The 27,592-nt window shown below is 46.4% G+C and overlaps 2 protein-coding genes across 2 annotated transcripts in view; one reads left to right on the top strand and one right to left on the bottom strand.

Annotated features, from left to right (window-relative positions):
• Window positions 1-27,592, bottom strand: part of LOC149337759 (multidrug resistance protein mrp-7-like) — a 157,568-nt gene that overhangs the window by 49,605 nt on the left and 80,371 nt on the right. The window contains exons 14-18 of the mRNA XM_089553505.1: window positions 23,740-23,942; window positions 21,278-21,454; window positions 10,212-10,379; window positions 3,878-4,059; window positions 520-595 (exon numbers count right to left, since the gene is read on the bottom strand). Coding sequence (XP_089409631.1) covers window positions 520-595; window positions 3,878-4,059; window positions 10,212-10,379; window positions 21,278-21,454; window positions 23,740-23,942 — 806 coding nt within the window. The remainder of the gene's footprint in view (window positions 1-519; window positions 596-3,877; window positions 4,060-10,211; window positions 10,380-21,277; window positions 21,455-23,739; window positions 23,943-27,592) is intronic.
• Window positions 13,260-14,471, top strand: LOC149337760 (uncharacterized). Its single transcript, XM_089553506.1, has one exon. It carries the CDS (start codon window positions 13,260-13,262, stop codon window positions 14,469-14,471), a length of 1,212 nt encoding a protein of 403 aa, XP_089409632.1.

The raw sequence follows: 27,592 nt of genomic DNA, 5'->3' as shown, positions 1-27,592 counted from the left end.
AACTGTGCTAGAAAACAACTAACTAAAATTTGACAAAATGTGCTATATCCTGGTATTTTCAAGTGCCAATTTCCAGCCGCTGTGACATTCTGCGAAGTTTTGTATATCCTTGAAAAAATTATTCAGCTGGCGTGCAGTGTTTAAAAACCAATTAATTGGCTTCCTTGAGCCCAGGTCATACCATTTATGTGGAAAAATATTTCTTTAATAATCAAGGCACGCCGAGGAAGGCCCCAGCATAGTGCAAGCAGGTTGATTACCCAAGCTCTCTGTGTTCACGACAACGTTTCGTCACGCTTGGCAGTTCTTCAGTGTGCGTTTTGTTGCCTAGCCCCTTTCCCCTAGCATGGATGAAGTGTCGAACGTGTTTTTGTCAAACGTTGGTTTGACTTTTTCTGTTTATTTCTGGTTATAAACAGCCACTTTTTGTTCACCAGAACTGTTGGACCGTCGCCCTAATGATTGCAGGTCGCGGACGCTTCTAACCGAAAGCATGACTATAAGGTGAAAACAAAATACCTTGTCTGAACCTTGCTGCTCTTTCTGAATGACACGTCCTGCTGATTCGTTCTCTTGACCTTCCTTGGCTTGAACCCTAGCGGAAAGGGTGAGCGCCCATTAGCAAATAGTACCGCCTCTATCAGAACCGTGCTCTTCTCTAGACATACTCCCGCTAAGAACAATCTTCAGAATGTTCGTTTGAAGACCACTGAAGGTATCGGCATTTACGCAGAATAGCATTAAGCAATACTCACGCCATTTTGTGCAGAAATGTCAGTGCGATCCTGTTGTTAGTGGCGCATAACGCATCCTTACTGCAACAGCCGCAAGCAAGATACGTTTCTCGTGGCAAAACGGCATCGGTTTACACACCTGTGGTAAGGACTTTCGTATCATCGTGCTGGGCAATAAAAATGGCATCCAGGTTTTCTTGCGCGTGCTGCCGCTATTGACAATGTGCCCAGTGTGGTCGCGAGGCCTATAAAGGCCTGAGGCAATCTAGTGTTGGAGTTAGATTGTACATGACAACGAGGAAGACGGTTATTATAGAGCTGTACTGCTCACCTTGGTCTAGCCGAAGGTGAATCGTACGACAAGAAAACTTTGTATTCGCTCAGACAGTGTGCATCATGAGCGCCTAATATGGTTTTTGTGGCACACCGATAATTTACTCGCTGGCCGGAACTGAACGATGTGTACGTGCGCTCATCGCAAACACATCGACTTCTGTTATGCAAAAAGTGTGCCATTCCAAGAAGTAAGCTCTCTATAAACTGAAGTCACTCATCATTGCGGTCTAGTGAGAGTAGCTGCAGGCTTTCACAATAGGGCGCGTCTTCGGAAGGGTGAATATAGAGAAACAACGGAAAATATTTTACTATAATGCGGGAGTGTCTACGCAAATACAGAAACAGGCACATCCACTCTCCCTGAGGACGTAAGGTTCCGAGATAACATAGGTAATGTGAATATACCTGCGGCAGACATTAGCACAAAGAGATTGGAAGATTGTTAGCTGAAAACCAGGGCGGTGACGTAAAGATGCAAGTTCATGATTAAATTTTGTTCAAACGCAAGAAATAGAATTAATATCTCAAGAAAAATGACAAATTTATAATTATTACCATTAAACTTGGCAGATTGGTTAGAGAATCTTAAGGAAAAAGTACTGAGAATGGTGGCACCTACCATCACCCCACTTCAAAGGGGACGTTCCTTACATGCATCCATCCATAGATGGCCCAAAACAGAGCTTGCGTATGCCCTCTTTGCATTTTTAGAGGGAGATGAAGAATACTCTCTAAAGCCGTAGAGTCTATTTCAGAGCTCAGAATCCTTAGCCTGCCCCACTATACACTACGAGCCAACCATTCTCACAACTATCGGAAACCTTCGGGTTGTAATGTTCTTTGCAGCATAAATTCAAGGTATCCTATTCTAAAGCAAAGAAAATGAAATCCTTACACCATAACGAATACTGCATTTCCCACAATATCTTCAAGCACAGTTCCGTATTTGCTGGCGCGTAAGTCGATGATATGCGGTGAATGGCATACTGCATGACCTAGTCGCCGCGATGTAACAGCGTTATCTTTTAACCGTCGTATACCTAATGAATAGAGGAGTAAGTGCTGCCCTTTGCATGATATTCTTGCAGGAGGTTGCCTGCGAAATTCATTGGTAACCTCTGATTCCTTGCTGCTGTCCAACATTCCTAGACAATATTTTTGAATATTGGAAAATTGTCGTCTGTTGCAAAATCTTCCTTTTAGAATGTTTCCATCGCTCGCTTGGAGCAGTTCAGGCTGTCGTATAGAAAACCAGTGGTGAAGGCTTTTTACGATTGCAAAAAAGTTAACAGCAAAAAAATGCAAGCCTACCGAAGGAAGGCCTGCGGATTGTTGTAGTGAACACTTAAAATAGATGAAATATTGCGTCCATGAAATCTTTCGCACTCAAAAGTGTTTTTGGCCAGAATAGTTGGGCGTGTCTCGAGTTGTTTCTTTTTTAAATACGCTGGTTTTCAACTTCACACATTGAGCCAGGCACAAACACCTTCTTGAAAAATTTAGCGCGACACACAAGGACAGAAAGAGTAGACGACACGAGCGCTGACTAACAACTGGAAGTTTATTCGAAAACATCGCATTTTCGCATTTTATCGCATTTTCTTCCTTTATAATTCTACGTGTTTTCGAATAAACTTCCAGTTGTTAGTCAGCGCTCGTGTCGTCTACTCTTTCTGTCCTTGTGTGTCGCGCTAAATTTTTCAAGATGTATGTTAACCAACTCGCCCAATCTGCAGTATTGTTAAATTGCACAAACACCGAACCGTTACATGATTTGTATTGCCAAAGCGTGGTGAGACAATTATTTTCATGTCTAAGTCTGTAAGGTGCTGCTCCTTATGTCATGATAAGTGTAAAGGGATGCTTAACCACAAGCATGCAAAAGTCGCAAAAGCAAAAGTCTTCATCGCAAACTGGAGCCCCATCACTGAAAACCAGGTCGGGCTTAACTGAACAGAGTGAATTATGAGACACGTGAAGAAATTCAATGTTTATTCCTTTTGTGCTTCGAAAAAAAATGCAATGATGCGCTTCAAAACAAGCGATGTGACAGAGAATAAAACTGTGTATAGCTAAACACACTGGAGTTGGAGATACATTTTAAGGGTTACGTTTGCTGTGAACAAACCTCCGTTGTGAGTCAGCGCTTGTCCTGTGTTTCCTCTGTTTTCGCCCACGCAATTCGTGCCGTTACCCTCAAAATAAAACTCTCAGCGACAAAGTTCTGATTACTAACCGTGAGATCTAGAGGCACGTAGGTGCAAGTAAAAAACAGCAGACGGTTTAGCATGGCTAATCGCGGAATATTGTCTTGTGCTGCAGCACTTGACTTACCTGGTTTAGCGTTGTTTTGCATTCTTTGGCGTTGTTGGCATCGTTAATAAAAGTTGTTAAGTCGCGAGGTAGAGTGTAACATGAAGTTGGATGTAATGTGTGCATGCAAGGCGATTGCTGATTACAGTGAAGGTCAAGTCAATGACATGTAAGGACACTCCAGAACATGCAAGTATATGCCACCGTTAAGGTGAAGTAAAGGTCACGTCATGGTCATTGTTACAGGTCGAATGTGAAGTGCTTTGTCATGACAAGGTAGAAGTGTGGTATTATATGGTAGACTGTGATATGACATGGTATGACTTATTTGCAATCTGTCGTGTATGGCAGGCTTCAGGGTCGTATTTACGCATGCCCTAAATACTACTAGTGCGGCTACTAGTGCTACTGCACAAAAAAAATAGGTTACACTGGATACTTTATGTAAAATAACTGGTAAAAGATATACGGTTGAGAAAAGAACACAAGCTGACCCGTCATCTTCGGCGGAGTGCACTGCCTCTGCCCGGGCTCTTTCCCTCAGTGTCTCCGGCGAATCTGGGTCGGCCAGCAGGTCTTCCACGCAGGAGTAGACGCGGACGCCCTGGTCGTGCACGAGCACCAGCATGTCCATGTGGCGTAAGTAGCCGCCCTGGTTGCACACCATTATGCGTGTCTGCAGAGAGGGCAGCGTATTCAGCATTTACAGTTAAATTCCTGCCTGGTTTCTCAGTGGCTCTGGCGGCCGAATGATGATTGCAAGTCACGTGATCGAGTTCTGGCCATGGCGACTGCAGTATTATGGAGGCAAAGTTCTAGGACTCTCGTGTGCTGTGCGATGTCAACGGAGGCTTCCGCTTCGGGACGTTATATCCCACATACCGCGCCATATACATGTGAAACGTCGCGATGAAGACGTTCTAAGAACGTGATGATTGAAGTTGAAAGGAGAGTTAAGAAAAGTATTTAAGGGAGGAGGTAGTGTTTAAGTCCCAAGAAATGGCCGAAAAATTTAGAAGCGATAATTTTAGCACCTGCTTGCATGCCTTGTTTGCAATGCTGCACCGAAGTTTCATTGCTGAAATTCGCCGCGAAGTACTCTAAAAAACATATCTTAAACCGCGACGCTAAGCATTTCGTGGAAACGCCCGACAAGTGCGTGCTCTTCACCGTTAAGGTTTTCTGCCTGGATACTCGCCTTACGGTGCTGATTTCTTCACGACTATTTTATCTATTTTCATCCTGTGTACTGGGCAGATCAAGATTATTTTTTAATTTGTGACTTTTAGATTTCTGGTATCAAAATTTCCTCTCACTCTTGATATGTCAGCAGCAGTTTACTGCAAAAATTGACAACCAAAATTTGTGCTTTATCAGAATGTCCTAGTGCTCCAGTAATAAAGTAGTGATTGTTTGTTGACCCTCCCTTATTACCTGAACCCTGCAGTTTTTTCACAGAATTGATCTAAAAATTCATATTAATTAACAATTTTTCTGAATAACGTGTGATATTGAGGATATTAGATAACATCGAAGTTTTGTAACAATGGGCATGAAATTATTTCTAATATGCTAAAAAACTTGACGTAAATTCAAATGAAAATCAAAATCAAATCAAATCAAGTTTATTTCATATTTACAGTACATGGTTATGGGGTATATAAATCAGGAGGCCCAAAAGTCGAGACTGCAAATAGGGCCTCCTATGGCTACATGAACAGAATACATAAACTGGCGCATGCACAACAATCCGAGGTAAAAAAAAAGAAAAAAGGAAGGCAAAAAGAGACAAATAGGAAAGAATTGTACAGCAAATGAATGTTACATAGTGATTGCAAACACAAAAACGTTATTAAACATCTAAGGATTCAAACAAGCGGTGTTTTAACATTTTTTTGAATTTGTACAATGACGTTGGGGATTTCAGTGAAGGGAGCAAATTATTCCAAGTGGAGATGGCAAAGAACGATGTAGTTTGCTTTCCATAATTAGTCCGTACTTTTGGCAACAATAAATTGTTCGACAAAGCAAAACACGTGACGTTATTATTAGTAATTATATTTTCAGGGACAAAATTAACACATATATACTTATTGATGACTTTGGAAAGAAAAACCAGGACCTGAAATTTGTGTAGATGTTCAAGGGGCAGGACATGTAGTGAACGGAACAAAGGTGCAGACGGCTGGGTAAAAGAAGAGAAAGTGATGATTCGAAGTGCTTGTTTTTGCATAGAAATGAGCATCGAAAGATGAATTCTGTGTGTGCTACCTCATGAGGTGATAAAGTAATTAATATGGGAGTGTATGAATGCGTAATAGATTGAAAGCAACGTATGTAAGCTAAAGAACGGCCTTGTTCTGATAAGAGCCCTTATTCCGAAACGAATTTTATTAACAACGTAGGCAACATGATGATTAAACTTTAGGTTCGAGTCAACTATCGCACCTAGAAATGTAGCAGAATGTGTTTGTGGTATGGAAACATTATTGATAGATATTGATAAATGTGGAGTAATTTTTCTTTGAGGGGCGTCAAATACCACAAAACTGGTTTTAGACGGATTAATTTTAATACAGTTAGCGTGACTCCAGTTCTCTAAAGATAGCAGCAACGAGTCAAGGTTTGTGGTTAATTCAGAAGACGTGTTACCAGCTGCCATGATGGTTGTGTCGTCAGCGTACAAGAGACATTGGGTTGTATTTAAGTAAGTCTGAAGGTCATTAATATAGGTTAGAAAAAGGAGGGGACCTAGAATTGAACCGTGGGGCACTCCTTTATTAATTAGTCTATGAGATGACAATATACCTTCAACGCACACGCTCTAGTACCTGTCGGATAAATAACTTTTGATCAGGGTCAACGCCGGGCCTGTAATACCATAGCTTTCGAGTTTAGAAAAAAGAATGCAATGATTAATATTAACGAAGGCTTTTGTATAGTCTATGAAGACAGCGCCGGCTATCATACCGCTGTCAAGTTGTGTTTTAATCCAGTCAGAAAAATATAATAGGGCACTTTCCGTTGAATGACCGCATCTAAAACCTAATTGAAAAGCAGACAAGATATTAAATTTGGCGTAATATGAATGTATTTGTATTTCTAGTAACTTTTCTACAACCTTGCTTAAGAAGGGAAGTATACAAATAGGGCGGTAATTCTGCATTTGTGATCGGTCGCCTTTCTTAAATATTGGAACTATCTTAGCCCGTTTTAATTGAGTAAGGGAAAACTCCTGTTTCAAAAATGACATTGATAACGTGACAGAGAGGCTCGCAAATAAGGTGCTTGACACTTTCAATATGGGAAGAATGTATACTGTCTGATCCAGCACCTGTGCTATTTAGGTTGCTTATTACACCTAAAACTTCCTGAGGCGTGCATGCTCTTAGAAAGAAGGACTGCGGCTGACGTGATAAAACAGGAACTTCAACGCTTTGAACTGTTTCAGAGGAGGAAAAATATTCACAAAACGCATTGGCTATTGGTAAGGGGTCGCGCAGAGCTGAATCATCTTTCTCGATAGTCTTAATAGATTGTTGACTAGGTCTCAATCTATTCACAGCTCAAATTGACCACAGGTCTCAAATGTATTCACAGCTAAAAAACTTTTTGTTGTTGAAAGCCGCGGCCCTTCTTAAGCGAGGGAGAAAGTTAGACTTCTTGAAAAGAAATAAAAAAACGGGATGTAGGATTTTGTTAAATGAGCCCAATAATGGAGGAGGAAACACAAGCTTGAGAGAGATGAGCCTACGCAGCCACGTATGGGGAGTAGGGTAAGGAAAAGCCGGGGCTGAATGGCGAAGGGATAAGTGAAAAGGGGAATGATCCCGGTGAGTAGAGGGTTCGAAGCAATCAGAACATACACGGTAGGTACGTAGGCAGTGTAAAAAAGGGCGGGCTTGCTGGAGAGTGCGTTCGGAGCTTCCAACAGGAATCGCAAAAGAATGTTTAAAGACAGGGGCAAGCGCAGTAGATGAAGTGACGACTCGGTAACACCGCAAGCAAGCAAATAGGCAAGCAAGGCAGAAGGAGGAAGCGTGGGATTCACCAAACAGGTCTTGCGTGGGCCTAGTAAGCGTGGACAAGACAAGACAAGACAAGACAAGGTTTGGTTTGGTTTATGGTGGGCTTAACGTCCGCAAGTGACACGGGCTATGATAGACGCAGTAGTGGAGGGCTCCGGATAATTTTGACCTCCTGGGGTTCTTTACCGTGCACTGCCATACACAGTACACTGGTCTCTAGTATTCTCTCTTTGTTACTGCTCACGCCGTGAAACAACTGTCCTCCGAAAAAGACCAGCTTGAAAATAAAAAAAACGTATAGCATGTGAAATCATGTACTCGGCACACGATGCGATGGGCTAGTGGTGGCAAGCAACGCTGAAGATTTGTGCTAAGCAGTCGCACCTAATGGTATGCGCATGCGCAACAGAAACAAGAGTGGAGGAATACCCCCCCCCCCCCCCCCCCCCCGAAGTAGATACGACACAGGTAGGTTCAGTAACTATTCCTTCGTTTCTTTCTTGTTCATGTTGGTTCTACGGTTTTGCTGAAACTAGTTCTGACGAAAGAGAGCCTGACGCAAACTTACCGTAATCGCCAACATTGCCAAAAACTGTGCAGTTAATGTTTATTATTGGATCAGCTAGTTCACCAGTGCTTGTTCGTTTTGTGAACTTATGAAAGATATCACGAAACTGTGCTGGTGCATAACAAGACGGCATTGTTTGGAGAAAAGCAGAAAACACGGCATTGACTACAAGGAATGATTATCTACCTGTCCTTCCTCGTATATGCCTTGTTTTGCGCGCTGCTGTGAAATAGAAGACAAAGCGATGCCCGTCTCTTCTGGCTGCTTTTTTTTTTCGGTATTAGGAGAGTAGGCAGCCCTGTTCCCTTAATTGTACTTTTCTTGCTCCGCCTCTCCGATTTCGACTTCGGAAAATGAGCTTTTACCTTTGATACTTTGTGCTATGTTTCCGACTACCTTTGTTTTCGTTTTGGAGCAGCGTGGAAGCACTTTCAGCACAAAAAATTCCACTTGAGCAGGCGTGAGTTACATTATGGAACTCTAGTATTGTGTAGTAAAAGAAGCTTTACTTCCATAGGTATAGGTGTTCATCCTTGTCCCTTCCCCCTGCATACAGATGCGCTTTTTGCCACTTCCATATGAAGAGTCCGCAGCAGGGCAAACAGTTGAGGGTGTTTGTGTGCGCTCATCTTTAAAAAACACAGGCGCAAGCTTCGAGACAAGAACACTTGTCCCAACGATTCAGTTCTGCTTGAGCCATATCACGAATTGCCCAAAGAAAGCGTTATCCAATGGGATGAAGTCTGGGACAAAGTTGGTACCCAGGTCATGTGATTTTCAAGGCAAGGGAAAAATCATTCGATGTGTAAAATGAACGCTGGAGTCCCGTGATTGTATCGTATGCTCATCGATTCTTCCCCGGAATTAAGAAGGTTGCCGTAGGGTAAGACGTTCCAGCCATGTTTCGATCCACGAAGATGCATTGAGGTAATGCTCACTGATCAAAAGATAGTGTGACGGTGGTGAGACCGGAGGGAAAGGAGGGTGTACTATCGAGCATGTTTCGCCGTTCATCGCCTGAAAACTTGGAGCAGTGTATAAAGTCCTCTTGTCCTGTGGGGAGGTATATCTCGGACCGATTGGACGGTGTGTGAGCGTGAGCATTTTTGAACATGCAAATCTGCGAACAAGGGTGGCCCTTCGCGCAATTTGGCACTCCACTGTCTCAAAAACGCCTGCTGAAGGATAATTGCGCAGCGCGACTTTCAAACGCAAGTGGTGTGATTCGTCGCCGGGATGGAGTGACGCGCAAGATAATGGTAGAATTTCATGTTAAAAATCAGTCATGTGTGAGCGATCCGCCTGTCAGCCTGTCCGGAAAAAAGAGATAGTTGCTGAGAAATGGATTTAGTGTTAGCTTTTGCCGCTCTGTGGCTGGCACATGGCGTGTGATTGTTGTAGGCTGTTGTTTTTTTGGGGGGATATGTGCACGTTTAAGAAGCATTTAATAAAAAACGCCAACTGCGAGCAGTGCTTTGCCGTCTGGTTTCCTTGTATTCTTGTTTCGAAGTTAGTGCCTGTTTTTTTTTATTTTCAGTATGGTAGTCCACGCTGCTTCCTACGCTCCGTACCTTACCCAGGTGTTCCTTATGGCTAAGCCTACCAGGGCAGAATTTAGTGTGATTAAGATCCGTAGAATTCTACGGATTGACAGGCTACGTCGACTCCGTTAAATTTGTGCAAAGAGTACATTACATCAATTTGCGTAAAGATGCAAAGCACTTGACCGTGTCTCCGCGCAGGAAACGTTCAGAACCAAAAAAAGGTTCAGAACAAAAGGGAGCGGGAAATCTGCACAAAAGGCCGAATTTTCTTGTTTGAAAATGGCGTTCGAATATTGTACGCCAGGAGGCAAAAAAAGGGGTAAGAAAGGCAAACTACTGAATAGTTACACTCCAGGAGGTATAAGACATAATTCTCAAGTGAGCTTGGTTTGAATGCTCAACCTTTGTTCCCACACATACTGCAGTTACCTGTACATAACACACTGCTGCAGATAGCAGTGAGATCGTTAAGGTAGGCTATTGATTAGTGAAGAAAAAAGATTGAATGCCTTCTAATGTGTGATTAATCCAGAAAGTACCCTTTGAAGGTGCCGTAGCAGCCGCTAATAAATGGCATGAAATTGCGGCACTCGCGATTATTCCCCACTTTAAACATTACAAGGTACCTCTGGTAACAAGTCTCTGGTAACAAACATCGAGTCGCGTTCTTAATCACGCCCAGATCTACCTTGTTCCCGAGCATGCCGGTGTTGCCGATGACCGCCTGGAAGATGCTGTTCCCCACTGCGGAGTCGAGGGCGCTGAGCGGGTCGTCCAGCAGGTAGACGTCGCTGCGGCTGTACACGGCCCGGGCGAGGGAGATGCGCTGCTTCTGGCCACCGCTCAGGTTGCCGCCCTGGAGATGTCGGTACGGCAATCTCGTATTTCGAAGGCAGCGAAGTGCAGTAGAAAGAAGCAGTAAGAGGAGAATTGCCCCGTACTACTGCACAAAGCACTTTGAAGGTCATCAAACAGGTTTGTAACCTCATGTTCTCAAATACTGCCGTACGTGACGACTTTTCTTGAATATTCATTTATTAGCTCTTGCTAAAAGAACTCTTCAAGTATTCTAGAACTACTGTGTAGTGTCAAGTTCCTTCCGAATATTAGTTCTTTTCTGTCAACTTCTCATACGTAAAAAAAAAGACCTGCACATAAGAGAAGTTTATTAAGGCGAAAGCCTTTAATGTCTCATCGTTGTAAGCAGCAGTTGTCGACAGAGAATGTCACGCTTTTCAGTTGGTCGAAACGGTCGTGACGTCACAGTGCGCCAATTTCAAACGGGGCCAATTGTACTTTGGCTAGTAACCATGCAACCAACTGAAGGGACCATATAGTGATGCTCCAAGTAAGTGGGACTGAGCTTAGTTAATTGATTAATTACCCAATTAGCCTAATTAACTTCTCTAGTCAGGCCATATAAATAAAAAATCTCTGCCTCTCCCGTAACCGAGAGTAGAGTAAGCATGAAATGTTTACGGGCCTAATGTCATCTCGGTGGACACCCGAACCGCACCGTACAGGAAGGGAGGAACGCCACCACCCGTTCAGCGCGATGCCTTGCCATTTGAACGCAAGGTTTTTTGAGGAAAGGAAATGGCGCAGTAATTGTCTGCCATCTCGGTGGACACCCGAACCGCACCGTAAAGGAAGGAAGGAACGCCACCACCCGTTCGGCGCGATGCCTTGCCCTTTGAACGCAGCGCTTCTCCCCCGGGCCCCTGTGCGCCTGCGCGGCTTTGCTTCGATGCGCGAAGACCCTAAGAGATTACGTATGACAACGAAGTGTAACGTGGCATTTATGTGCTTTTTGCACGCGTTATTAGAAATCCGAAATTATAATTCCGTGCATTATCCAACCCACAGCTCCACTGATATCTTGATAAACATTGGGAAGGCACTGGCAGCAGTTATTTTTTGTCTCGTTTGGAGACCAACCGGCGCTTGCATGCCGGTCGTGTAGGAGGGCTTAGTCTCGTTAAATCTCGTTAAGTCTCGTACGGTGCCCGGATGTTCTCGTTTCAGAGCCCGGATGACTGGAATTCAGTGCCCGGGTGAGTGGATTTCAGTGCCCGGATGAGTGGATTTCAGTGCCCGGATGAGTGGATTTCAGTGCCCGGATGACTGCAATTCAGTGCCCGGATGACTGCAATTCAGTGCCCGGATGAGTGGATTTCAGTGCCCGGATGAGTGGATTTCAGTGCCCGGATGATGGCTCTCGGTCTCGGCGTGACGTCACCACACTGCCGACAACGGGAGCTAAAAGCATTTCATGCTTAAAAAGCTGCCGCCGCGGTGGCTCAGTGGTTATGGTGCTCGGCTGCTGACTCGAAAGACGCGAGTTCGATCCCGGCCGCGGCGGTTGAATTTCTTTGGAGGAGAAATTCTAGAGGCCCGTGTACTGTGCGATGTCAGCGCACGTTAAAGAACCCCAGGTGTTTGAAATTTCCTGAGCCCTCCACTATGGCGTCCCTCATAGCCTGAGTCGCTTTGGGACGCTAAACCCCATAAACTAAACTAACTAAACTGAAAAAAAAAACTATGTGGAACCTTCACTATATATTTACAGCGGTATGGTCCCCCACGCAGTCTCAAAAACCTGGAGCTAGAGTTAAAGATTCTAGTAAACCATAGCTTCCGACGCCACAGCTGTTGTGCGCCGGTTACCGCCGTAGATGGTGCGCTAGGGTTGTTATGCGAAGGTTTCAAATCATGAAGTGGAAGCGCGGAGAGTGCTTTTCAAGAAAGCGAATGCAGTGACATCATTGAGCTGACACTCACGGCTAGAAGGCACTGTCTTTGGCGTACAAATACTGAGTTCTAACGACGACTGCACGTGCGGCTTTCCCGGAGAAATTCTGCTAGGATTGCAAACCAATGACGATGCCGAAAGTTTGAAATTTTCGATCTTAGCAACGCCTTCAATCAGCAGTGATGGAGTCGATGCTGCTCTAAATCAAACGGGTTATAGTCAGAGTAAACGTAAGCAAATTTCAGCTAGAAACATGTATATAAGACGCTATCAAAAATGATTCGGTTGCTCTCTGCAGAACTCAAAGCCTGCAGCGCTCTAGCAGAGCTCCAGTCTGCTTACCAGAGACCGAATTTTTGAAGCCATGAGTACGTAGGAACCGCTTGTAACTGCACGGCTGCCCTGCTTCAGCTAGAGAAATATAGAACGAGAAGAATGTGGTGATCAACGTTGTCTTATTTCCCCGCGAACGATATCTGATCCGTATGATAGACTGCGCCAGCCGTGCCTTACACAAATCACTAATATCCCTATACCAGAAAATAGCATTAATCGCTCTATCGTTGTGCTGAGCGTTCCACCTGTCTGCGCAAAATTACTGTTGGCAGAAAAACAAATATTGGCAAAAGCCCAATTCACTTTATAGACACTTATTCCTGCATATTGTGACGGTGCATAGTTGGTTAGTTGGCCTCAAGTAGAATGGCACATACCCACTACGGGGGAGTGGCCAAGACACAGGCGGTGAACTGGTGCATAGTTGCTAGGTGAAGACGACGTTGTTTTGGGACGTTCGGCAGTGGACGACGACGAGGACGTGGCAGTTTGTGCTGGAGTGATTTAGCTCGGTGTGCCTTCTGACTGTGGCCTGTCCCGTCTGCCGCTGGGCTAACTCCCCGTAATATTTGGTGGGGGTCGTGCTGGGTATCACACCGGGACCCTGCCCTGGACCTCCGCAGCTGTCGTCAGCTTCGAGCCATCACTATGCCGTCCAATCCACCTCCGGCCGCAGCATCACCACCAGCGCCGACCGTTGTCGTGGCGCAGCCTCGCGACCCGGGCACCTTTTGTGGCACCGATGACGTCGATGTCGAGGATTGGCTCGCCATGTATGAGCGAGTCAGCAAGCACAACCGCTGGGACGCGACGCTCATGCTTACTAACGTTATTTTCTACCTGGCCGGCACGGCGCGCGTCTGGTTTGAGACGCATGAGGAAGACCTCACCTCTTGGGACAACTGCAAAGAAAAGCTCAGAGACTTATTTGGCAAACCAATTGGACGCAAGCTGGGTGCTAAAAAAGACCTTGCTTCTCGAGCACAGTCGTCTACGGAGTCATACCTCTCATACATCCAGGACGTCCTCGCTCTGTGCCGAAAAGTAGACAGCGCCATGCCAGAGACCGACAAGGTGGGCCACATCCTGAAGGGGATTGCTGATGATGCATTCAACCTTCTTTTTTGTAAAGATTGTGCAACGGTTGACTCCGTCCTCCAGGTATGCCGGCAATTCGAGCAGGCAAAACATCGCCGTATTGCTTCTCGTTTTGATCGCCTTCCGAACACCGCGGCGACATCCTCCTGCGAAGACCTGCCAACACTGCGAGAACCGTCCCATCCTGCCAATTTAACTAGAATCGTCCGCAGAGAACTGGAAGCTATGACTCCCGTCACCTTCGCCCCACAACCGGCCGACTCTACGATTGCGCTAATCCAGGCCGTCGTTCGCCAGGAGTTCGCGAACGTGGGCCTCAATTCTGCCCTGCCGTCTGCGTCGCCCTGTTTGCCAAACTCCGCTCCACTGGTTGCTGCTGCTTCACCGACTCCGACCGTACTACCACGTTACCGCTACCGGAATCCTGCGGATTGGCGCACCCCGGACGACCGCGCAATCTGCTTCACGTGTTCGCGTGTCGGCCACATTTCCCGTCACTGCCGCAGCCGTTGGTTTTCACCACCTCACCTTCGTTCCACTTACGATCGTCGTGCAGACTACGGACCTAGTTCCAATTATGATCGCCGTGCCGGCTTCGAACCACGCCAGACGTCTTCCCGTGCTGAGTCTCCGCACGCTTTCGACAATTCGACCCCGCGAAGGTCCAGCCGCTCGCCTTCCCCTCAGATCCGCCGCTCTCGTTCTCCGCAATTTCGACGCCCGTCCACTCCACCCTTACCTGACTCTCACTCGGAAAACTAACCAATGCAGCTCCCGGAGGAGATGCTGCATTGATGACCCGGCCCGAAAATCCGCTCCTGACCCTCGCTCCTCGCCGCAACCTTCTCGATATCTGCGTGGACGGTGCACCACTAACCGCTCTCATTGACACTGGCGCCCAAATTTCTGTCCTGAGCTCCTCGTTTCGCCGTCGTCTGAAGAAGGTTGTGACACCTGCCGTTTCCTCAGCCGTTCGCGTCGCCGACGGAAGTGCTGCTGCCGTTGTTGGACTGTGCACTGCGCGTGTTTCCATTGCTGGTCGTACAACCCCTGTCGCGTTCACTGTCCTCGACCATTGCCCCCACGATGTGATCCTCGGCACCGACTTTTTAACGACGCACGCGGCTCTAATTGATTGCGCCACTGGCCTTCTTCGTTTGGACTTGCCGCTCTGCTCCGAAAGCGCTTATACCAAGCCGCCTCGCTTACGTGCCGCTGAATTTACTCGCTTGCTGCGTGACGCTGCAGTCTATGTCCCTATGTCCCCGTTTCCCGCCGTTCCTGATGGTGTCTACGTCACGTACCCAATCAAGGGCGTTGTCCTCCAGCGTAACGTCATCCTTTCACACACAGTCCTGACCGTCACCGGCAACCACACCTTCCTTCCGGTTCTGAACTTCAGTCTCTCCCCCCATGTTTTACTCTGTGGCATCGCACTCGCTGAACTGATTCCATTGGCCGAAAGTACAGTTTCTGCTCTAACAGCTGAGCCTAACGCTGGTCTCCATGCCCTTCCCCGCTCGGCCGCTTCACGCCCGGACCCTACTTTTGCAATGATCGCGGCGGATTTGCCACCTGACCAGGCTAACGCCCTCTGCGCCCTTTTAGCTTCCTACAGTGATGTCTTCGATTTCGGGAATCGTCCTCTTGGCCAAACTTCTGTCGCGACCCATCGCATCAATACGGGCGATGCCAGCCCTGTACACAGAAGGCCCTATCGTGTCTCTCTTCCTGAGCGCCATGTCATCCAAACAGAGGTGGACAAGATGCTGGCGAACAACATTATCGAGCCTTCTAGCAGCCCTTGGGCATCCCCTGTGGTGTTGGTCAAAAAGAAAGATGGCAGCTGGCGCTTCTGTGTCGACTATCGTCATCTTAATCAAGTAACGAAGAAAGACATCTATCCTCTTCCGAGAATTGATGACGCCCTCGACTGTCTACATGGTGCCAGCTACTTTTCTTCTATTGATCTCCGTTCAGGCTACTGGCAAATCGCTGTTGACGAACGGGATCGTGAGAAGACTGCCTTTATCACCCCCGATGGCCTGTACCAATTCAATGTTATGCCTTTCGGCCTCTGCAACGCTCCTGCCACCTTCGAGCGCATGATGGACTCGCTTCTGCGTGGCTTCAAATGGACAACGTGCTTGTGCTACCTAGATGACGTTGTCGTTTTCTCCTCAACGTTTGAAAGCCACATACGTCGTCTTGCTACTATTCTTGCAGTCTTCTGTCGCGCTGGTCTCCAACTGAACTCCAAGACGTGCACCTTTGGCCAGCGCCAAACTAAGGTCCTCGGCCACTTGGTTGATGCGCCTGGTGTGAAGCCCGACCCTGACAAAGTTCGTGCCGTTCGTGAGTTCCCCACTCCCCGTTCCTCGAACGATGTGCGCAGTTTCCTCGGGCTCTGCTCGTATTTTCGCCGGTTTATCCCGAACTTCGCCGACACGGCCCGTCCCCTTACCACCCTCCTGAAGAAGGATGTCCCTTTCTCCTGGGGCCTTGACCAAGCTCGCTCCTTCACGGCACTTGTTGCGGCCCTCACTGCTCCACCTGTGCTGGCCCATTTCGACCAATCTGCGCCACGGAACTTCGCACAGACGCCAGTGGCCATGGTATTGGCGCCATTCTTGCGCAGCGCCAACAGGAGAACTTTCGTGTGATTGCTTACGCCAGCCGCCTGCTCTCTCCTTCCGAACGTATCTCGCATCCGGCCTTGCTCTTGTTTGGGCGTTAACAAAATTCCGCCCTTATTTGTTTGGAAGGCCCTTCTGCGTAGTTACGGATCACCATGCTTTGTGTTGGCTGTCCTCCCTTAAAGACCCTATAGGCCGTCTGGGTCGCTGGGCCTTGCGTTTGCAAGAATACACATTTAGTGTTGTCTACAAGTCCGGCCAGCTGCACCAAGACGCTGACTGTCTGTCCCGCCATCCTGTCGATCCCCCTGATTCCCACACCCGTGATACCGACGACTGTGTACTGTCCGTATCAGACTTTCTAAACATTGGTGACGAGCAGCGCCGTGATCCATCTCTGCGCCTCATAATCGACCACCTCCGCAGCGACCCTTCCGATCCTGCTCTACGAATGTTCGTGCTGCATCACGATATTTTGTACCGGCGCAATATGCACCCAGATGGCGCCGACCTCTTGCTCGTCGTCTCGACCCATCTCCGCTCCACAGTACTTGCTCAACTTCATGACGCTCCTACTGCAGGGCACCTAGCCGTGTCACGCACGTACGACAGCGTGCGCAGGCGGTTCTTCTGGCCTGGCCTTTACCGCTCTGCCCGCGGTTATGTTGCTGCTTGTGACCAATGCCAGCGCCGGAAAACGTCCCCACTTCCACCCAGTGGCCAGCTGCAGCCCATCGACATCCCGACTGACCCTTTTTTCCGTGTTGGTCTCGACCTGCTTGGTCCTTTACCCACATCAACATCCGGGAACAAGTGGATTGCCGTTGCGACCGACTACACTACCCGGTACGCTATCACGCGCGCTATCCCTACCAGCTGTGCCTCCGATGCCGCCGACTTTCTTCTCCATGACGTCGTCCTACTTCATGGCGCTCCTCGTCAACTGCTTACGGATCGCGGCCCCTGCTTTCTTTCTAAAGTGGTCCACGACCTTCTGCGCTCCTGCTCTACCCGCCACAAGTTCACAACGGCCTACCATCCTCAGACCAACGGCCTTACTGAGCGTCTTAACCGCACCCTGACGGACATGCTGTCTATGTATGTCTCAGACCACAGGGAACAAACTCAGACTGGGACGCCAGTTTACCTTTCGTGACGTTTGCCTACAATTCCACACGCCATGATACCACCGGCTACTCCCCCTTCTACCCGCTCTTTGGCCGCGACCCGTTGCTACCCTTCGACAGCCTCCTGCCTCACGACCCTTGTACCAGCAGTTACGCTTGTGACGCCATTGCCCGAGCTGACGCCGCCCGCCAAATCGCTCGCGATCGCCTCGACGCTTCGCAAATCGCTCAAAAAAGACGGTATGACCTGCATCACCGTGACGCCCATTACCCTCCCGACTCCCTGGTACTCCTCTGGCTCCCTGCGCGTCGTGTGGGCCTGTGTGAGAAGTTGCTGCCTCGTTACGTGGGTCCTTACCGCGTCTTGCGGCAACTGAGCAGTGTGACGTACGAGATCGCGCCCCTGCAACCCCACACTCCTCGTGCGGCCCCCTCCACACAGCTCGTACACGTCGCCCGTCTTAAGCCCTACAGTCCAAACCCAGCACCTTAGGACGCCCAGGGACTGTGCTTCCTTCAGCCCGGCGGAGGAGGGGGGGGGGGTAGTGTTACGGTGCATAGTTGCTAGGTGAAGACGACGTTGTTTTGGGACGTTCGGCAGTGGACGACGACGAGGACGTGGCAGTTTGTGCTGGAGTGATTTAGCTCGGTGTGCCTTCTGACTGTCGCCTGTCCCGTCTGCCGCTGGACTAACCCCCCCCCCCCCCCCCGTAATAATATAACTAATTGCGATTTCTATTTAGTCTCTGGTTTAAAGCTACCATTTAGTCCCTACTGAGTCTTGCTATTCCACCGAATCGTACGTCCTGAATAGGAGCGACTTCTTGAAATCGACGAGGGTATACGTTCATCGCTTGCCATCAGTTGCTGTGATGTCTTCTCTTGTTAGGCAACAGAGTACCATTGGCCATTATGCAGCGTAAAAATTTAGTTTGCGTTCATCTCAAACTATGAAATTATTATGATATTCAACTTTCGTGGCAGCTACATGCCTATAGCGCTCATAGAACGTCTCATAGTCATCGCTCCTATAATCACTGAAGTGCGCTAAAGTATTTCCGCTACAACTTTCGGGTCCTAAACTTCGCTGCCCCGACGACTGCAGCACAGCTTCCCGGTTACCGCTCCAGGCGCAGGTAGAAGCATGTTCTTAATAAGAAAGCATGCGTTTAAGGGGAACAAACTCAGAAACTATTCCGGCATCTGTGCGCAGTGCCGTCGCAGACAACCACAAGAGTGTGTTCGCCTTCAAAAATGCAGAGAATTATTCTTCTCATCCTGTGCGTTCGCTATCACTAACCTCATCAAAATAGCGACCTCTAAGTCTCGAGAGCGTCTCTTTGCATACAAGCTGTGTGCATGATCACTGGCTATGATGTAGAAGGCGGAATTAGTCTGTGAGTAGAAGAGCGCAAAGAAATGGCTTCTATTTACGAACCATAGATTCTGCATACCACAGTTCAGGACTCGTGATTGGAAGAAGATTATTTGATATTAGCATAGGAAAGTCGGCGAGTGAAGAGAACGGAATAGAGGCAAGGATTGAACACCGCACATAACTTATCTCTGAACAAGAAAATGCATCAGGAGACGACATGAACCACTATTTACAGATAATCAGAGATGCGCTGCTTATGATGTTTATGCATACAATGCCGAGCAGCATCGAGGAGCATGCAAGCATATACAATGAGAGCTCTTATGAACGGTGGAAACATATACAAATATATACAGCAATGCTGAGAGCGAAGGAAGCGCAAGACTTGGCAGCTTCCGCCTCCGCACAAGATTTGCGGCGAAAGGCGGCCTTAAGGACCACCTGTAATGATGCCTTCGCATTACAATCTCTGCCCAAGCCCATTTCTTCCTATTGATTTCGACAAGGGCATAATTAACCCGCTTTTGTTCTGTCACCCACTCCGCCCCCTTCCGATTTCTTAATGTTACACCTATCACTTTTCGGTCTATAGCTCGCCGCGTTGCCCTTAGGTTGAAGTGAAGAACTGTAGATTGGACTAGTTGGTTTAGATTCATAATTTTGGTTCAACAGCGTGAACACTCACAGACGAAGAAGCAGACAAGACACACACACCAGCGCTGATGTGTGTGTCTTGTCTCCTTCTCGGTTGGTGTGTGTTTGCGCTATTGAACCATCATTTTTAAACGGAAGCCTTTCGTTAATCTCCACGTTTCTTCCCCATAGACGACTACAGGTAAGATACAGCTTTTGTATGCTTTTCTCTTGAGGGATATTGGTAAACTGCCATTCACGATCTGCGAGAATCTGCCATATCGGCTCCATCCGATTCTTATACTACAATTTATTTCTCTCTCATGATTCGGATCAGCGGTCACTGCCTGCCCTAAGTAGACGCATTCCCTTACTACTTCCAGCATCTCGCTACCAATTGTGATTTTCTGTTTCCTTGCATAACGGTTAATATTACCTTGGTTTTCTGCATGTTAACTTTTAGACCTGCTGTTCAGCTGTTCATGCCGCAGTTCATGTCTTGAATGACTAAGCAAGGCAATGTCATCAGCGAATCGCAAATTACTCAGGTATTCACTATTAACTTTTATCCCAAACTGTACCCAAGCCAGGCCACTCAACATCTCCTGTAAACAGGTGGCGAATAGCATTGGCGAGATCGTGTCTATCTGCCTGACACTCTTCCTTAGAGGAAATTTTCTTGATGAATTTGTGGAGGACTAATGGAGCTGTGCGTCAGTATAGATACCTTAAAAGTATCTTCAGGTAAGACTATTCTACACCCCGATTCCGCAATGCCTGCATCACTGCGGAGGTTTCCCCTGAGACAAATACTTTCTCGTAATCAATGAAGGTTGACAGGCTGTTTCGCCTTAGACTTTACACAATTCTAAAAAATAGGCTTTCTCATTTAAAAGCGCGCTTTTTTCTGCATAGCATTTTGAGCACTGTAGTACATCAGAATGCAGCTAAGACGTGCTTACTAGCAGGCTGGTTAACTGGTATGATATAGCTAACTTTTTAACTAATATTGTTAGAATCTTTAATTAAAGAGAGGCTGTGGCGACCAACAGTATGTAACAATCATATCAGCTTTTAGAATTTCGAAAACGCGGTAACCCTCGGCGCTAAGACCCAACAATTATTTTTTTCAATATCTTGCCAAAATCTATGCGCTTTCAAGAAGGTTGCAGGAAAAGCAACCTCGCCAGTGCACATAACTCGCTGAAATAGTATAACTTTATTGGGCCACAGAGCCGTGGGCAATCACGTTTTCGAAATTGTATAAACTGATATGGATATTGCTTGCGGGGGGGGGGGGGTAAAAAGTTAAGCATGCAATATTAGTTAACCAACCTGCTAGTTGATACCTCTAAGGTGTATTTTGATGTATTACACCGCTGAAAGTGCTATGCCAAATAAGCTTTATTCTAACTCAAAAAGCCTATGTTTAAAGATTGTGCAATGTCTTACGGGAAACACCCTCTTTATGAAGGTCGGTTTTTCCGGAGCTCTGCATTTTGATATTCCTCACAGCCCGCGCATCGCTTCGGGACGTTAAACGGCAAACTTTAGAATTTTTTTCCTTGTTCTTGACGTAAACAACATTAAATATATAGATGTTAGTTAATTAGTCCATAATATTTGATTGCTTAGGGAAACGAAAAATACTACAGACTAGGCAAAGCGACTCTTAACAGTACTCGGTTGGTTTCGTTCGGCTAGAACACTCAGTCTTTTTTAAAACCTCGGTTTCTTTTAACAGACAGAACCTAGAAAATGCCTTGGGAAACTATCGGACATCATGTAGCTCACCTTCTCACCGACTTCGGTCAAGTCGCCGCCTGGAAGTCGATTCAAGTCATCGGTTAGTTTGCAGCAGGCGATGACCTCGTCGTAGAAGTCGTCGTCCATCGGCTTCCCGTACAAAATGTTGTCACGCACAGTCATGTTGTGAACGTGTGCCAATTGCGGCACGTAGGCGATGCGACCCTGGGTGGAAAGGAAGAGGGGAGAGAGAAGTGACAGAGCTGGTAAGGTCTGATTTGACGAGGCTTTCCCGCATAAAAAATTCTCGCAGAGTTCCTCATGCACGCGACTCTGTAATTACGGACACATTGAGGCTGCTCTGTAGTGGCTTCAGCTGTGGCCACATTATATTTAGCCACTACACACTGCTCCTTCGCTTTCTGGTTCTTGTCATGCCTTAGGTGCTTATTGCGCCATGCTTCTCAGTCATTTATTTATTTATTTATTTCAAATACCCTCATGGCCCTGCGGGCATTATTGAGGGGAATGGAACAAGACAGATAACAAAAAATGAATACAATTACGGGTTACAGGACTACATATTGTTCACTGCACTGAGTTATTACAAATTTTAATAATTCATGGAAACCTAGACGAAGAAGAAAAAAATGGCTGTGGCTCAACTTGGTTAAGCCGGGAAATCGCGAAAGCAATACCCGTGGCTACGCCCTCGCTCACATGATAGTCGTTCTGTTGTGGTGCTTGTGTGAAACTTGTTGTATACCTTGGTGCTGCTGTGGTGATCACTTGGCTAATCTATGTAGCTCGCACGTTCTCGCTGAGCCGCATACTGGGCACGTCCCTTAGCGAGTCTTGTTTCACGCTCTTCCTCTGTCTCTGTAGCTCGCCGCTCTCTCTTACGCGCATTACGACGAGCCTCCCTAGTGGTGGGCGGCATCGCCGCGAAGCAGTCGCTAGAAAGCACGTCGCTAGAAAGCAGTGCTTTCTAGCGACGTGAGTCGAGCCTAAATCTCTTCAGCGTAACGCCAGAATCGCGCTCCTAGCGGAGAGCGCAGGAGTTAAGCGCCCGTGGTCGTGGCCGCCGCGATCTGCTCTGGCGGCGGCGCGCGCCGTTGCTCAAAAGCGCGCTTCGATCGCGGAGGCCACGCCGTGGTGGCACCGCCGCGGCTTGCGACGCCGTGAGTCGGTCGCCCTTCTCTTCGGCGTGACGTCACAAAGCACCTGTTGTGCTCCTAGCGGAGAGCGCAGGCGTTAGGCGCCGGTGGTGGCACCGCCGCGCCACGGCAGAGGCTGAAAGTGCAAGCAGTAAAGCTTTCGCTTTAAAAAAAAAAAACGAGAAAAGAGAACAAAAGCCAACAAAAACAAACTACAAATCAGAAACACAGAGTTCATGTCACACTAGTAACCGAAGGGCACACATGTCATCAGCAAGAAAAGCAGGCACTCAACTTTTCCTTAAATGCTCGAGATCGTTGGTGAGTGCCACATCTGCTGGCAAGTGATTCCACTCGGATGATGTAGTTGGAATGAAAGAATTTCGGCGAGCGGTAGTGTGACAAGGTGGAACGCCCACTTTGCGTTGATGGTCAATGCGCGATGAAACATAGTTGAAACATGAGCTCACAGAGTCGGCAGCTTCTCGTAAAATATGGCACTATCACCCGGAAAGGAGCAACGATCAGCTTAATTTGGCCAAAAGGTGGTTTTCTGCATCGTCCAAGAGAGCGATCGGTGTGAAATGCGCATAGGCGAAGAAGCCGCCAGATTTATTACGGCGTAACGAACCGTCGGCCTCTTCAGTGCAGTACCATGCACATAAGAACTCCTCCAGGCAGCATCTCTCCAAAAATGTATGATTTGATTATATTGTAGCGCGCTACTTTCGGGCGCTGAAGAAACAACGAAGCCGGGCGCGGAAGAAGGATCTTGTCATCTTCCCCGCCAAGAGTATGAGCCATTACGCCTCAGGACATCGTCATCATCATCGCGCTGACGCACCAAGCTCACGTCGACTCGCCTCTGGAAATAGTACCTGTAATAGTATCCAACCTCTAGAATAGCTAAGAAAGTTTGTTTATTGTAGTCTAGTTAAACGTGCGTCTACGCTGCGGACCTGATTTTACATAAAATAATACATGAAATGATATAATCTTCTTACTCAGCCGAACAGACCAGCAATGTTTGTTGAAGTGCCATCTCCAAGGATTTTATGCCTGTGATGCTGTGTTGTTTCTGCATACTGTTCTCATTTCAAAGAACATCCCTTTTATCATACTAGATATTTTAAATGTTTAAACTTCATCTGTTGAATTGACAAAAAAGTTTAATTTTTTTGAGCACCATCATAACAGAGTGTACTCCAATAAGAAAGTGACCTCAATGAAGAAGATACGGTCCCCCTTTTACAATTCTTTCCCGGCCGGCTTTAAAGCGTGCTCTCGCCAGAAAGCCTCTGCTAGTGTAACATGTTCGTTGCTTCGAAACATTCCTACCGTTCATGCGCTCACCGTGCATATTACCCGTCCGACAATGCAGGGCATCTCTCCCAGGATGGCGGACAGGAGCGACGACTTCCCGCTGCCCACGAATCCAACCACGCCCACCAGGGATCCCGGACGGACATCCAGGCTCACGGCTCGGAGCTGCTCCAGCTTTGTCTCCTCTTTCGGACTGCTCCACGAGAAGCTGCACTTTCTCAGGTTCACGTGACCTGATAAAACAGACGGCAACACTTACGTGCGAACTCTGCTTCCTGAAAACTACATTGGCAGAAAATGTGCGTTCAGTTATTAAGGGTATAAGCCTAAGCAGCAGAGAGCCACGTTTCTAACACTAGTGATAAAAAATAATTCGCCGCTTGATCGTCGAAAAAATAACGCTGGAGTAATGCTTGAAGATAATTCGCGACAACTCGAGATTATTCATGATTAACTTGATCAAGAGCTGAAAAGGTATGTCTCATACCGGTACTACATTTAAGAGCTCTAGGCTCTGTACTTCCCATATTTGCTAAATATATTAAGGAACCCTTTACCCGGCAATTATAATATACCTGACGTTTCGCCTGAGATCTCCTGCCAATTTTAACTTAGGCTTTTTCATTTGGAAGAGGGCTTTTTCGGGGATTGCATTTTGCGATGGTGTATTTATGTGTATTATTTTTTTTATTTATCACTTACTGCGGACCAAATATGGTCCAAGCAGGAGAGGCACAGTACAAAACACTAAAGTAACAAACTTCGACCTTAAAAAAAAGGAGAAAAAACATACTTGACGACGAGACAAGTACTAAAAAAGAACGACCAACACTTATATGACGCTAAATAGGCACAGGAGGAAAGAAACAACACGCAGTGTCAACAACATAGCGCGTCACAGGCAGCGCCAACCGATGGTTGAAATTACTCAGGGGAGGCAAGCAAAGGAGAATCATGAGGCAGTGCGTTCCAATCATTAATCGTATTCGGAAAGAATGAATACATATAGGCATTCGTGCGGGAAAAAGTGGGTTCAATGTAGTGTTTATGCTTATGACGAGATTTCTTAGCAGTCTGTTTATTTATGCAAACCTGGGGGTCCATGCCTAGCTATGAAAAATACAAACGACCAAGAAATTTAATTCGTGCTGTTTTTCTTCGTTCTCTTAAGCTTTCAAGCTTTCATGCAGCATAGCAGATGGAGAGTCCCGGCGTTTATAGCGGTTATATATAAGGCACGCGGCTAGCCTCTGATTTTTTTTATCAATTTTTGATATATATATATATATATATATATATATATATATATATATATATATATATATATATATATATATATATATATATATATATATATATATATATATATATATATATATATATATATATATATATAGCGAAGTATACGCTTCGTTAAAGGAAACATATTTATTAAACTCGACGTTTCGATCGGAAGACCGATCTTCTTCAGGAGTGATTTTACATTGTGAATGCATCCCCTTTTATAGGGCACAGAACAGGTAAGTGTGTATGTGTGTGTGGGTCGCACTGCCTCTAATAATTTGTTATGCGTATTTTTGTGCTATGTGCTTTGTGTTTCCCAGTTACCTGTTCGTGTATGTGTGTGTGGGTCGCACTGCCTCTAATAATTCTTTATGCGTATTTTTCTGCTATGTGCTTTGTGTTTCCCAGTTACCTGTTCTGTGCCCGCCCCTATAAAAGGGGATGCATTCACAATGTAAAATCACTCCTGAAGAAGATCGGTCTTCCGATCGAAACGTCGAGTTTAATAAATATGTTTCCTTTAACGAAGCGTATACTTCGCTATATATTCTTATAAGCAGTCTAGTACTTCACGCTTTCGCAACCTATATATATATATATATATATATATATATATATATATATATATATATATATATATATATATATATATATATATATATATATATATATATATATGAACGTACTTGGTTGCTAGAGGTATAGCGAAGTACACGCTTCGTTGAAGGAAACATATTTATTTGACTCGACGTTTCGATAGGAAGACCTATCTCGATCAGGAATGATTTGTCTTCACTGATGTTTCCGCTTTTATAGGGGTTGGGCAGAGAACAGGTGAGCGAGAAACAGAAATAAGTAGATAGAAGTAAAGAAAAAGAAAAAAAAAAGGAAAAATAAGCAAGGCTGCAGTGCGTAACAAAGTTGAGGTCACATCTGGACAGTGTATTTTCCTGCACTTACATGTTCTGCGCACTCTCCACTAAATTCGTGCGGGTCACACTCCCCTTTTTCCTATCCATGCTTATTTCGTTCTTTTTTCACTAGTATATTTTTTCCCTTTTTTATTTAGTAACACAGGCAGTGACAACCGGTGGGTCTAAAAATTAATACAAAGTAGTCTTCAACAGTCTCCGAAAGGTTGAGCAGAAAGGTTGAGCGCAATCAGTAGCGAGATGCTGGAAGTGGAAAGGGAACACATTCTATTTCGCATAAACGCATTCGTTTGGACGTAATCGAGCGGACAAGCTCGTGATGACAAGAAACTAACCACTTTTTGCACATTTTTCGTTCTAAGAAATTAACTTATTACCCCACCACAACGCCCCGATTTTTCATACAAGATTTTTTGGTGCTCTATCTGATGGTACCATTTCTTTTCGCATAAACCCATTTGCTCAAACGTAATCATTCGCAGAGGCCCGCAATGAAGCGTTAAAAAAAATTTCAGACCACATAGCGCAAGCTTTGTGCCTCTTTCATAGCGGTCTTTGCAGCTCATTCGTTGCTTAAAGGTGCCTTCTTCCCTACTGAGATTATTATTTTGGTAGGCGCCCTTCAGGAGTAAACTGCACGCCATAGCCGCAATAGAATTACTGCATTAGCAGTAATTACTGCATTAGCAGTCCTCTCAACGCAAAAAGCCGTGGCGTTTGTGTGTGTGTGTGTGTGTGTTTGTATGAAGCCTCCACACGAGTGCAGCAAGCGTATCATGGTGCTTTGGGTTTGTGTGGCCCATCCATCACCTGCCCAGAGGCTCCATTGCCGCACACCCTCCAGAAGCCCATGCGCAGCGGAAAAAAAATATAAATAAGAGGGACACCCAATTTAATACTGTGGTGGCAATGGATGAGAATTAGCAGCTGTTGTTACGTTTGCCGGAAGTGGTGTTACTTTCTGCTTGCTGACGTCACTTCTCTGTAGCTAAAAGGAAGGGTCCTCTGACTGAACGTCACTCCCCTCTAGTCAGAGGAAATTCTCGGGTACGGTGACGTCACCTGACTCCAGCCAATGGACCAACTTTTGGGTCCACGACGCATTTTGTCCCGTGAGGCTTCTGAAGCTTTCGCGTTAAATGCGAGGTAACCTTAAATTTAAAGAGCAATGGTAAAATGTTGGACGCGTAACTGAGACGTACAACGAATACGGTGAAAACAGGTTGGTCGCATCGCCTCGTGTCATCACCTGTGCTTTTTGTTTTTTTTTTACAGCAAAACACTGCAGCCCTAGTTCTGCTCGTTGAGTGAGAATGTGGTCCGACGGACGTGTGGTGGTACAATCTTCGTTGACATCGATGGCGAGGAGTTTTAGACTCGGCACTACTGATGAGGCGGACTAGTGGTGCCGTAAAATTAGCCCATTGTCATTTCGAACCGATAGAGGAAGCACTTAGACTTTTGTGTCATTTATCCTCGCATTGGACTCACCTGGCTGCCCTTATAATATGATGCAGTAATACGTACGCCTTAGACACGCAAGCCGTAGTGTGCGCTCCTTATGAGTGAATAAATTGGACGCTGACAAACACAAAATCAACCGCGCATCTTTGGTTTTGCTGCGGCGCGTAGTGGACGTTGGCTTTTAGCACTAGCCTGCTACACCT

Source organism: Amblyomma mixtum, chromosome 7 (genome assembly GCF_055824585.1).
Source record: "Amblyomma mixtum isolate Tamu chromosome 7, ASM5582458v1, whole genome shotgun sequence".
Taxonomy (NCBI): domain Eukaryota; kingdom Metazoa; phylum Arthropoda; class Arachnida; order Ixodida; family Ixodidae; genus Amblyomma; species Amblyomma mixtum.
The sequence above is the reverse complement of the archived record's forward strand: the minus strand, read 5'-3'. Positions and strand labels throughout refer to the sequence as shown.

Bases quoted from the DNA above. Each gene is read 5' to 3' on its own strand.
- LOC149337760 (XM_089553506.1), top strand. From the start codon at position 13,260: ATGCCGTCCAATCCACCTCCGGCCGCAGCATCACCACCAGCGCCGACC.